This window comes from Sceloporus occidentalis, unplaced genomic scaffold (assembly GCF_023333645.1).
Source record: "Sceloporus occidentalis isolate IW3139 unplaced genomic scaffold, rSceOcc1.0.p SCAF_34, whole genome shotgun sequence".
In the NCBI taxonomy this organism is placed as follows: Eukaryota; Metazoa; Chordata; class Lepidosauria; order Squamata; family Phrynosomatidae; genus Sceloporus; species Sceloporus occidentalis.
In genome coordinates, this window is record NW_028317014.1 from 5,322,803 (window position 1) to 5,335,516 (window position 12,714).

General features: G+C 36.8%; 1 protein-coding gene across 1 annotated transcript in view; it reads right to left on the bottom strand.

Annotated features, from left to right (window-relative positions):
• LOC149298180 (AF4/FMR2 family member 2-like) overlaps positions 1 to 12,714 on the bottom strand; it is a 142,314-nt gene that overhangs the window by 49,956 nt on the left and 79,644 nt on the right. Inside the window, exon 8 of the mRNA XM_089487650.1 lies at positions 179 to 230. Within this exon, the coding sequence (XP_089343776.1) occupies positions 179 to 230 (52 nt within the window). The remainder of the gene's footprint in view (positions 1 to 178; positions 231 to 12,714) is intronic.

Below are 12,714 nucleotides of genomic sequence, written 5' to 3' on the forward strand. Positions count from 1 at the left end.
AGTAAATTATAGGCAGTCCAGAACAGAATGGCCCACCATTTACTAGTTGTTGTGGGTCATTAAGGCAGCTAAATCGGGATGGTGGAAGTTATATTCCAACATCAGCAGTAGAGCAAGAGGTTTGATAAAGAATCCACTCTGATTCAGAGTTATTTCTTGTATCTAATTGTAAATATACCTGTTCATTGTCGTCTTCATCACTGCTCAACTTCAGATCATCTTCAAGCATTCTGTAAGAGAAAATTATACATCTAATATTATTACTTAAGTACCATGAACCATACACTAGCAGTTTAGGAACAAAATTCCCATGATGTTCAGCTAGCAATATGGCTGCTGCATATTATTGCTTGGTCAACATCATGGGAGTGGTAGTCAAGAGAGGTTAATGTTTTGTAGTGTCGTGTGTCTCTGTGATGCACAGCAAACATACAAAAAAGGCACATACAAGTTTGGAACCAAAATAGCACACTTGGACAGTTTTGGCTAGCATTTGGCACTCAAAATGTAGTTATTTCTCAACCAAATGGATGGCTGAGAATGATGAGAAATGCATTCCACAATAGCTACGTACCAATTCATAATGAAATAAAAGCGAACCTTTGGGACTCCAGTTGTTGAGTGCACACTTTCCCATGATGCTTAGCATGCCAGACTAGTCTCAACAGCTGGAGTGTTAACTAACCCCAGCTGCAATACATGTTTGAAATAAACTACCTTGTGTCTGCAGCATGCAAACTGCATCTCTGCTCAGGGGGGGACTCTGTGCCTGTGAAGGAGCAGCTACCAGCGTGAAAGAGAGGAGACAAGCAAGAGGGACAGGAAGAGAGTGGACCAAACCACTCTACTGGGAAGGGGGTACAGAATGAAATAAAAGTTTTTTTGCTGCACTCCACTGACTACCAGGTGTTTTTGCTCTCTATGTCTAGTTAACCTACTTTAAATGGCATACTATTTCTCATCCCCCTGCTGCTGATCCATTGGGCCCCTTTGAAGCCCCCCCAGATGCCCAAGTCCCAGTTGGGACTGCAATTCTTTCAGCAAGAAAATATATTACTGTGCATTCATATAATAAAGGATATTTGTGAGTGCAAAATGTGCACAAGTCATTTACTAGCACCTTCATCCGAACTGACAGCATAATTACCTGGGCAAGAAATGTATTTCTGCAAATCAATACACTAGCTGTGTACACATCAATTAACCATTTAATTTAAATCCATAAAAATGTGTTAACAGCAGTTTGTATTGTTATAAGTCACTGGTGCATAAACATGTATTAAATCTTATTATATTCATGTCACGCTTTGAAGTTACTCTTTACATAACACATCTGTACAGATACATCTGTATGTCAATTGTTAACAAATGTTGCCAGCCCTATAAGAGACAATTGCAAGTAACATCTTTGTGATACTTTATTACACAACAGCAGAGCAATTAACCTTTGTGACTCATATTAATCCTACACGTAGAAAGCAGTATAATGTTTTTTTTCTCAATATTTGTTTTCAGAATGTACATGTTGTCTGTGAATAAACTCATTTATAATTAACATTCATCAACTAAAGTTTACTTTAGTAATCCAGGTATTGTAGTAGAAGGTCACACACTCCTACCTAATTTGGTCAGGATGATTCATTCACTGGGATGTGACATATTACTGAAAAATATATTTCTACATAATAACAGAAAATATAATGTTGAAGAAAACCAATGATAAAATATTTTAAAGAATAGCACCTTCACAAAAGGATAAAAATGTGAAGTTTTAACTGATGTACTTTTTGTAGACGGCATCAAAAAACAATTAACAAAGTTAAACCTACATTTTGGGAAATATTTATTATGAAAAAGATGAAAATTAAATAAATATTATCTATTTTAAATTGAGTTTAGAAGCATTAAATGTACAGAAAAAAATGCTTCAGAAAAATAGCCTTAAAATCAAGTAAATTGATACAACAGAATTTGTCCTGAAAGCTAATATAAGGACTGTAGTCAATTGTCATTGTTGTTTACATTAATCTATATTTTGAAAATTAAAAATGGAACTAGATTGTAAACTCGCAAAAGCAGGGCTCTCTTCTCCTTTTATATTATTTTGTTATTGTATGTGATTCTAAATTATTTCACTGGCTCTATGCTACGGAATCTGCTGGCGCTATATAAAATATAATGAAATATAATAAAAAATCCAATGTTAAGACCATTTCTATGATTACTCCCCTAAAGCTTTGTAGTACGCACATTGACATCATGTCATACATAATGGAGCGATCAGCTGTGCATTATATTAGATATTCTCTTTCTGAAGCACTTTCACATATTGTATGTCTCCTTAAAAAGATGTATTAAAAATTGGGAGAGAATGGGACAAAGGAAGAAGGAACAAACGGCAGAGGATTGGAAGGCACAGTAAGGCACAGAACAAAGGGAATGAAACTATTGACTTTTAAAGATGAGAAAACCTTTTAGGACAGTAAATAAAGAGAATTGCCAGTTTGTATCTTTAGATGTGTTACCATTTTTCTCATTGTGATCATGATTTGTGTGTATTATTTCAGCACCCTGCGGCCTTGGTCATTTTGGATCAAACAACAAAAAGTAATTTAGCTGCACACAACAATAGTATATTACTGAAAAAAGAATGATTTTTTTTCAATCCATGAAAGCATTTTGTACTATAATGTCATAAAATTAAATGGACAAATTCACACACTTATTTTGGAGACTAACTTATCTTTTGGTTAAATAAAAAAAACAAAACTGATAAAGACATTAGAAATAATGAGCTTTGAACTAGTTGTTTGTTTTAATACTGACCACTCTGACCACTACAAAATCAAGTTTTTTGGGGGGCTTGCATTTTTAAAAAATACTAATGCACAATTGCTTTGAACCAAGGATTATCTTTACTATTATTGTTATTAATATTATTTACTTATCTAACGCCAACAATATATGCAGTTCTTCTTAACACACATATATTCAAAGGGTATGACAAACTTGGACAGACTAAGACAAACCAACACCCTGCTCACAAGTCTTCCAGAGAACATGTAATACATAAAACAAATGTGTGTTTTTTTTTCATTTTAATTGCTCTTTATTAATACTTTTCAATTTCTCATAAACAAATGAATATATATATATATAAATATATATAAAAATAATTTTTTAACCCTCTCTAACTAGCATTTAGTCTACATTCAAGCAGAGATATAACTGAAGAATTTCCTCTAAAAACCTCCTTTTGGTCCCAGAGTACAAAAATAAGGCTTCTACATCATTGATCTAGACAGGTAACCTTAGATCAGCTGGTGTGCCTTAGTTACTGTGTGCATTGGCATCACTGACTCTACCTCCAAAAAGCAGTCTTTCTAGATCTAGCTCCACCGTGGCATTTTTAATGTCAAAGAGTGTCCCTTATGCTTTTTACTAGTTTTATTGTTTGAGATAAAAGTAAGCAGAAAAGAGGACATTGTGGTATAATTCCTGAGAAGATTATAAAAAGATGCTTCTGGTTGGTGAACCAGTGGTTCGAGGTTGCTGCGTCAGATATTAGGTTGGCTCACATGTGGCTCAATAAGTGAGACTATATATTCTATAAAGTGCTCTTTTTTAAGAAACATGGTTTATTTAATGTTTTTACGTGTCAAATAAGTTCCCATGTCTATATGGTCAAACAGAAACTCAGCAATTACGTGAATAGACTTATTTTAATGTCATTTCAGATGACCTTTGTGAAATAAATGTCTTTTCCTGTCTTTCAAGGATTGTTAATTAGATACATATTCAACTTTGGTTCTAAACCAATTTTTGAGAAGGTTATTTTTAAATTATCTGGCATAATAGCAGAATTGCATTCGTTTGTGTGGAGAGCACTTATTTCTAAAGTGGTGAATAAGTCATTATTCTGGGGAACACAAGAGAGAGAATAAGTGCCATCAAAGAATCCAATGAAATGTCTTGTAGCTCCTAAATGAAACAGGTGTTGCCTACCTATTGATATATGCTTTTTGGATCTCTGAAGTAGATATCAGATCGACTAATCTGCTTCATGTAGTGTGCAAATTTGCAAAAATGTAACGCAAATTCAAGGAGCAGCTTTAGGATTTTAGGAGCCCTAAGTTGTATTGGGGTCTCACCTTTAATATAAGCAAAAATGATACGTAAACACAAAATATAGGACCACAAATCTAATTTAAAGCAAATACATCAATGTGATAAAAAGACTCCTCTTATGCCTCCAAGGGTCCTTTGGATCTACAGGTTTCCTAAGCAGCTGCTATATCAGTTTATATGGCATTACCACCCGGGGCTGGAACGTTACTGTCTGTTAAAGGATTAATCTGGCTATGCTGCTGTTAATACTTAACAAGCTACTAACATAATTACGTGCATAATTTGAACATAGCTTTAAACGTACATAAAGTACAGATGAGTAATAAAAGAGGAACACACTTAATGTATAATACAATCTCTAAAAAGATAGATGATAAGAAAACTCTTTCCTTTTCATTTCTTAGAGCTCTGTGTGAGAGGCTAATTAGGCTTTGCAAAAGTTTTTCTTCACATTCACAGCAAAACCTTAAAATTGTGGATTAATTAAAACTCTGCAAAAGGAGAAAACATTTTATTTTGGATTTGCTGCATTTTTAAGACACCAGGAATTAATGAGCAAGATTTATGACTGGATTTGTGTTAAGCAGCGTCTGCTTATTCCTTGGTGTCACCATTGAAGTAATGACCGGGTTGTTACAACTTGAAGAACAGCGAAATGAAAGGGTATGGCGATACAGAATATAGGTGGCAGATTCCCTACATTTTGGAATTGATTTGTAAATAGACTATTTGATTGAATCAATTTGTTAAGCTGAAGTAGAAACAACTAATGAACAACAGATGGGCACTACATGAGATCCCTAAAGTTTTGGTAGTAACTGACTAACTTTATCAAGAGTTAGGTATTGTATGAAATAACCCAACCTTTTGCTCTAAAGCACAGGGTTGATTGGAGTTTTATCATTAGTGTTCCCATAATTGTGAGATGTTAGACTGAAGGTTTGGATACATATTCCTTTTAGACAGAGAAAAAAACCTTGTTTGCTTCTCACACTAATGGGCTGCTTACAAGCGCTCTCAAGCTCACATTTAATTTAAATTATATATTCAGAAGACTCATTATTAATGCTTACATAATATTTTCAGACCATTAGCATACATTAAAACAAAACCAAGAAACTCTTCATGATATCTAAATATAGGTTTTCATTTTTATGAGCTGCATTCTCATGTACAATTTAAATTTCTACATTAGATTTCTATAAATGTGCCGGAATATTTTTTTTACTTATATTTTTCTCAACATTAGGGCATTTCATTTTGTATTGTATACTTGTACAGATGAAAATTAGATGCTGCGTAAATTGTTGGCAATATATAAATAAAAGATAATAATAATAATATGTGAATATGTATAAACATGTTCTGGCCACTCAGTTTTCATTTTACACAGTTGATTATTAAGTCACTATTTAAATGAATATAAGGCAAAGGTGTGACATAACATCATCATATTTGTGATCTATGGTTATCTACAATCTACAGAACAGTCAGAACATAACTCATGGCTTACATGTTCTTTTATTACAAGAGCACATCTAAACTATTGTGATTTCTTGTTGCGGTTTTAAGTGATCCAGGTTCCCAGGCTTTCAAAAAGAAAAAAAAAGTGGGTTTTTACAAATCCACTGGCAAGGTTAACACTATCCAAACACACTGACATATGACAAGAGAAGGAAGGAATTATCCCCTTTGTGTTTTTGGAAACATTTGTTCCTTAGAATCGACCCCCCAACAACACAAAAGTTGTGTCTCTTCTCAGCTGGGTTTCTATTAACCAAAAAATACAAGGGCCGTGATGTTCAATCAGTCTGTTCACTCCGGTAGCTTATATACATTCACAATGGACACAATTAAATTCTTTTCAGAAGAAAATTAATGAAGGAATATACACGTATCTATGTGCCTTCTCATTTAAAAAGTGTAAAAAAAATCTTAATATTTGAGAAATATCTTGTACATTATGATGTGGGAAGATACTCACTGCTACCTGATTTGGGTGGTAACAGGGGGTCCTAGTACGTAGGAAAGGATGCCTTTTCTTACACAAGGTAAAAAGTTTTTTTTAATCCATTAGGGCAGGTTGTCAGGTTTTCAATGACATTATGTTCTGGAAAGTTCTCTGAAGTCACAGGAATGCTGCTTCTACTAACAATATCAGCAGTCTCCAATAATAAAACCACTTAAACTCATACCTAGTTGTATAATACACAGCACGGACAGCTTGTTATTGTCCTAGAACTCCATGGTGAGCTTAGTCATGCAATATTTCCTTCAGGAGTTTTGGCCTCTCCGTTGTATACAAAACCAGCAGTTGGGAATGATGACTCAAGTTAAACCCAGAGGATTATATTTATGATCTGTATCATGAGTCGTGGGCAAAGGAGGGGGAAAAAAAAGATGTGGAAATCTATAAAACTTTACAGAATAAGTTTGGTCTGTCATAAGCACGCTTGGCGCCAATACACATTGTACACATTTTTATATTGTATAGCTGATGAGCTATTGTTCCATTAGATGTCACTGAATAAGAAAATCTGACCAGGCCACTGCTACAGCAGTTGAAGAAAATCATTACATGCAATACAGGTCTCATATTTTAAAAATGAACACAGATAATGTTAGTACCCTTGCTTGGTATTGTTTTATTCACTAATGTATTAAGGTTGTTAAGAGGACCTTTCTAGAAACCAAACCGGCCTAGCACTTTTTTCCCTCCAAAAAAAAAGAAAAGACTTTTCATTTCCTGGTCTATCCCTGGCCTATCGTATTCAGAAACACAAACGATTAATCTGCACTTATAAAATAAAGGTTTAACAAATTTGTTAGGAACTAAATCAAGTCAGAACATCCAAAGTGAATCAATAATCTCAAAGTCTTAAGCATATTTGCCTGAGGGCAGCTGGAATTGGCCATTGTAGTGAAATGTATTAGGGCTGCAACTAACGATTATTTTCATAATCGATTAGTTGGCCGATTATTTTTTCGATTAATCGATTAATCGGATAAAAAAAATGAATGTAAATTTTTCATTTATTTAAACTAATGTAATAAACGAATTATATTAAATACAAACAGCATAATAAAAAAACTTTGATAAAATGCATTTCTTGCCTTTATTTCGCTACCAGCCCCCCCCAATTTATGCACGTTTGAGCCCAGGCTTGCCACGCTGCCTCCCAGACATGCCACTCCACGATGCCTCCCACATATGCCACTCCACGCTGCCTCCCACATATGCCACTCCACGCTGCCCCCCACATATGCCACTCCACGCTGCCTCCCACATATGCCACTCCACGCTGCCTCCCACATATGCCACTCCACGCTGCCCCCCACATATGCCACTCCACGCTGCCTCCCACATATGCCACTCCACGCTGCCTCCCACATATGCCACTCCACGCTGCCTGCCACATATGCCACTCCACGCTGCCTCCCACATATGCCACTCCACGCTGCCTCCCACATATGCCACTCCACTCTGCCTCCCACATATGTCACTCCACGCTGCCTCCCACATATGCCACTCCACGCTGCCTCCCACATATGTCACTCCACTCTACCCCCACATATGCCACTGTGCCTGATACACCTTATACCCCGATACACCACTCCATCCTCCCCAGACATGCCACACTGCCCTCCCCACATATGCCACTCCACTCTACCCCCAGATAAGCCACTCCACTCTACCCCCAGATATGCCACTGTGGCCCCAGATCTGCCTTATACACCCTGATACACCACTCTGTCCTCCCCAGACATGCCACACTGCCCTCCCCACATATGCCTTATATACCCTATATGCCTTATACCCCCAGATATGTCACTCCGTCCTCCCCAGATATGCCGTATACCCCCCAGATATCTCATAGTCCCCTCATAGAGTCACAGACCATACTTTTATAAATAAGTACTGGGTTAATCTTCACTGCCCCCAGGATTTAGATTCCCCTTAGTTTGCCCCCCTTTATCTCTAACTGCACCTTAAGTTAACTTTAATAAATTAATAAAATTAACCCTCAGTCCTCATCATTAAATTAACCCTAAACACCCCATTAACCATAGCTGCTCCTAAATTAACCCTAAACACCCTATTAACCATAACTGTCCCTAAATTAACCCTAAACACCCCATTAACCATAACTGCCCCTAAATGAACCCTAAACACCCCATTAACCATAACTGCCCCTAAATGAACCCTAAACACCCCATTAACCATAACAGCCCCTAAATTAACTCCCACCTCCCCTAACTTTCAGTAGCCCAAATATTAATGTTATACTTACAGTTAGATGAGTGTCACAGCCATGTGGTTCTGGCCTTCTGGGAGAAGGAAGGGGGCGGGGCCAGTTGTCACAGTGATTACAGGGAGGGGCTGGTAAGCAGGAGCTGCTGCTGTGAGTCAGACTAAACGGATTATATAATGAGGGGTATTTTTCAGAGCGTTTGCTCTGAAAAAACCCTCATTTAATAATCCATAAAAATCGATTCAACTAATCGATAATGAAATTCGTTGGCAACGATTTTCATTATCGATTATTATCGATTTTATCGATTAGTTGTTGCAGCCCTAAAATGTATACCTGTATAAATATATTTAAACTTACCACGACGTGCTAAGCATTTACTGTAAAAAACGTGTATTTATAGCCTAAACGTTGTTTCTTTAACAACAATTCTGTAGCTCTTATATATATATATATATATATATATATATATAAATACATAAAAAATTACTATGATGTGCTCAGAATTCACTGTAAGACCATTCGATGATGTATTTCAGTTACTCAAACATTTAAGAGATATTACCATCAATAACGTCTCACTAAATTTACTATAAATTAAAATATGTATCAAAATGGCACCATGAATTAACATATTTAGGCAAATAAATAGACTGCATTAAAATATTTTATGGCATTATCCTTTAAAATAAATTGGATAAAATATGTGAGTAGATAATCCTTATCACTCCTATTCTTAATCTTCATATTATTATATTTCAAGGATATAGCATCAACAAATATAGCAATCATCAATTGCTACATTTGTTATACAATTGTGACATACTTAAACTTGATAGTAAATAAAAAAAAATAAAACATCCCTCCAGCTATGGTACAGTATATTTAAAGACAATTGTTTACATTTTACAAGAAAGTTTGCAGAAAGTAAAATATGACTGATTCAATATATTTCCCCCTAATAAACATTCCAAAAATAATAATTTGATGGTATCGTTCACATAAGTGGTGGTTCTCCAGCACTTTTTTCCTGCTCATAATGGCAGGTGGGCTGAATTGGACATACGACTAGCCACATCTAATATATATATATCCCAATGCTTCCAACCACCCAAAAATCAAAGGATGCCACATAGACCTAATAATATATGATATACAGAGCCTCTGTGCTCCTTTAGGCTAAAATCAAGTGGGTACCCATGAGAGAGGGGAAGCTTGGTCCTCTGGCCTTTAGGCTAGGTGTGCAGTGTATGCAGAGAAAGTTTTTATCACACCAGCCTAAAAGGCTGGGGCTTCCTTGGGGAGCACTCTGTGAACACCTAAGAAACGAAGAAGGGGACCTGGCATCCACCGTGGCCTTATGGCACGTTTTGGAACTCGTCCAGATATTTCTCATGCATGTTAATGATAATTTAGCTCAATGGTCCTCAGTATACCTAGCATACTATACTTTGGAATGTAGATCTTATACAGAATATTAACAATGTAAATAAATGATTAGTGTAATTTGCTCACTATGTTGATATTGTAAATCCAACTGAATAAAGCTTAACAACATTCATAATTTCATATGGGAAATGCAATCAATTAATATTCCATTTTACACAATCTGTTTTTATACAAATTCAGAGACAAAATGAAAATCCCTTGAGAACAGAAGATTAGACGTATATTTCAATGATTGCTTCTTGAAATATAGTTTTCTAATTAGAAGTAAGCAAGATTTTTAAATCAGTGACTCAGTTATTTAGTTCTTCAAAGTAAAGGTCACGGCTTGGAAAATTACTGTAATTAATGATGCAAGTAACAAATGTGTGCACGCACAGGGAGTACTCAGTTTTATATAGATAAGTACAGTGTGTGTGTATACATACACACGCATATTTATTATATACTGTAATTATAAACATATATACATACTGTATATACCGTTATTATAACGTCGATTATAAGACAAGGTTTTTTTCAGAGCAAATGCTCTGAAAAATACCCCTCGTCTTATAATCGGGGTCGTCTTATAATCAGACCTCAAATAGGTCTGACTATGAGACGACTAAGATCCAGATCCCCCGCAGCTGCAGGGGACCTGGATCCTCCTGTCTCTCCCCCCCCCCCCGCCCCACTTATCGGTGCTTCTGAGTCCCCGGTGTGTAGCCGGGGCAGCGTGTAGAGCTCTACGCGATTCGCGTAGACAACTTATGCTGCAGCCAGAAGGAGGTGTGGCTAGTAGCGAGGGTTGTCTGCGTCCATCACGCAGACCTTCCCCAGCTGTCAGAGATCAGAGTTCCCCGCACCGGTGCGGCAACGGCACCGGTGCAGGGAATTCTCTCTGACAGTCGGGGAAGGTCTGCGCGATGATTTGGGGGGTCGTCTTATATTCGAGCAAATACGGTACATACACACTGAGGGCTACATGGAGCGCTCCTTCTCAGGAGTGGCTTTACAAAGGAGCTAGCTACATTTAGGCATACATGGGGTGGGCTGGAAGATGGAGTGGACTCTCCTGCCTGGAAAGAGAAAAGTGACTGGGGGCACAGGCACAATTGGCAACCATAGAGACCGGGAGAGGGTGGAAAGTAGGAAGAACCAGGCACAGCGGGTATGACCAAATGCAGTCCCACTGCCTGGAGATGCTTCACTCGTAGACTCAAGGTCAAACCCAGCAAGCTCCCTAGTATGTATGTATTTATAGACATTGTGTGTCCAAAGGAACTGCAGGGGTTTGTAGCTGACCTCTTCAATGCTGAAGTACACGACTTCCATATGTGTTTATAGTTAACCTATTCGGTGCTGAAGTGCAAACTTTGCATGTGTGTATATTTAACCTTAAATGCTGGAGTGCAAACTTTTGTGAGAATGATGGCATAATGTAAACAATGTGCCAATTAATGGGTGGGTATGTGGCACTATGGCTGCTATGCAGGACAATGTTACTATTATACTGTGTTTTTCGGTTTTGAATTTGACAAAACGTTTTAGGGCTTGGCAGCTCTAGTCTACTAGACTATACATACAGTCTGCTTAAGCTCCAGATTCTACATATTGTATATATATATATATTGTGTACACAACCATATTTTCAATACAGCTCCCATCCACACCAGTTTCTAGATAGTAAAGGGTGATGGGGCTTACATTCTAAAGAAAACAAAAACAGTATCTGCGGTTTCCCGTCCTAGCTTTCAATAAATTGGACCTCCAATTAACTTAGGTATCTGTGCAGTTCTTGGAATTGTACTTCACAGAATCTGTCCCTGATGTCATACACCAGTTGTTTGGATTCATACGTGCACTCCATTTTTATTATATGCTATACAATAGGGCATCATAATTCCTCTACCTTCCATAACTAACAAGAATGTGTAGTATATATCTTCACACAGCAGGAGACAGAGACTAACCTCATCTGTTACTGGAGTCCATACTACACCTCATCATTCATCTTAATATGTCTATAAATGGTACATGCACACAGATGCCTATAAAATGCCCACATATGTTCAAAACTGAAAACATTTTATTAAATGTTTTAGAAAAATCCTATGTCTTTATATGTTTGAAGGATGTTGCTGTCATTCCTTAGGCACAGTCTTTTATTGAGACATTAGTGACATCACATACTCTGAACTGCTTACCATAGTAATTGGGGAACCAAGGAGCCCCACACAACAGCAAAAAGAACACATTTTGGAACCACCAATGCTGTGAGCTATAAGATAACTTATCATTATGTAACAACTAAGCACGGGCTATTCACACACCAATACCATACATACTTTAAACATCACATGAAAACACATGCATAGGGTCCTCTCTTATCAGTCTTGGCTCAAATTTAGGTTGTAATAGGTTCTACTTGGCTTTTCCTAAAAATATTTCAGTCCTATTACCCCTTCTTTTAAAATACTATGTACATGTGCATATATAAGGTACACTCTCTTATGGATAAACTACTGACATATGATAACGGCATTCCGTATGAAGAACTTAAAAAGTACAGTGATTTAAACAGTGATAAACAGTTCCTGAAATTTACAAGTGAGTCACTGATGAGAAAGCATGAACTTTAAAGAAAAAATAAAATAAACAGATTATTTCTGGAAACATATCCGCATCAATAGATTGTTTTTTGGACAGATATCGGCACTGATGGGAATAGATCAGGACTAGACAGGAAACCAAGGGTAAATAAGGGCATTGAACAAAAATTATAAATCTGGCAAACAAGTCAGTTCTGTGTCATTGCCCTAAAGCAGTGAAGACACAAAGGAAGTGAAACATTCATGTTGTTACAATATTTTTTCCTTTAATTAACCACAACAAATAATCCCTG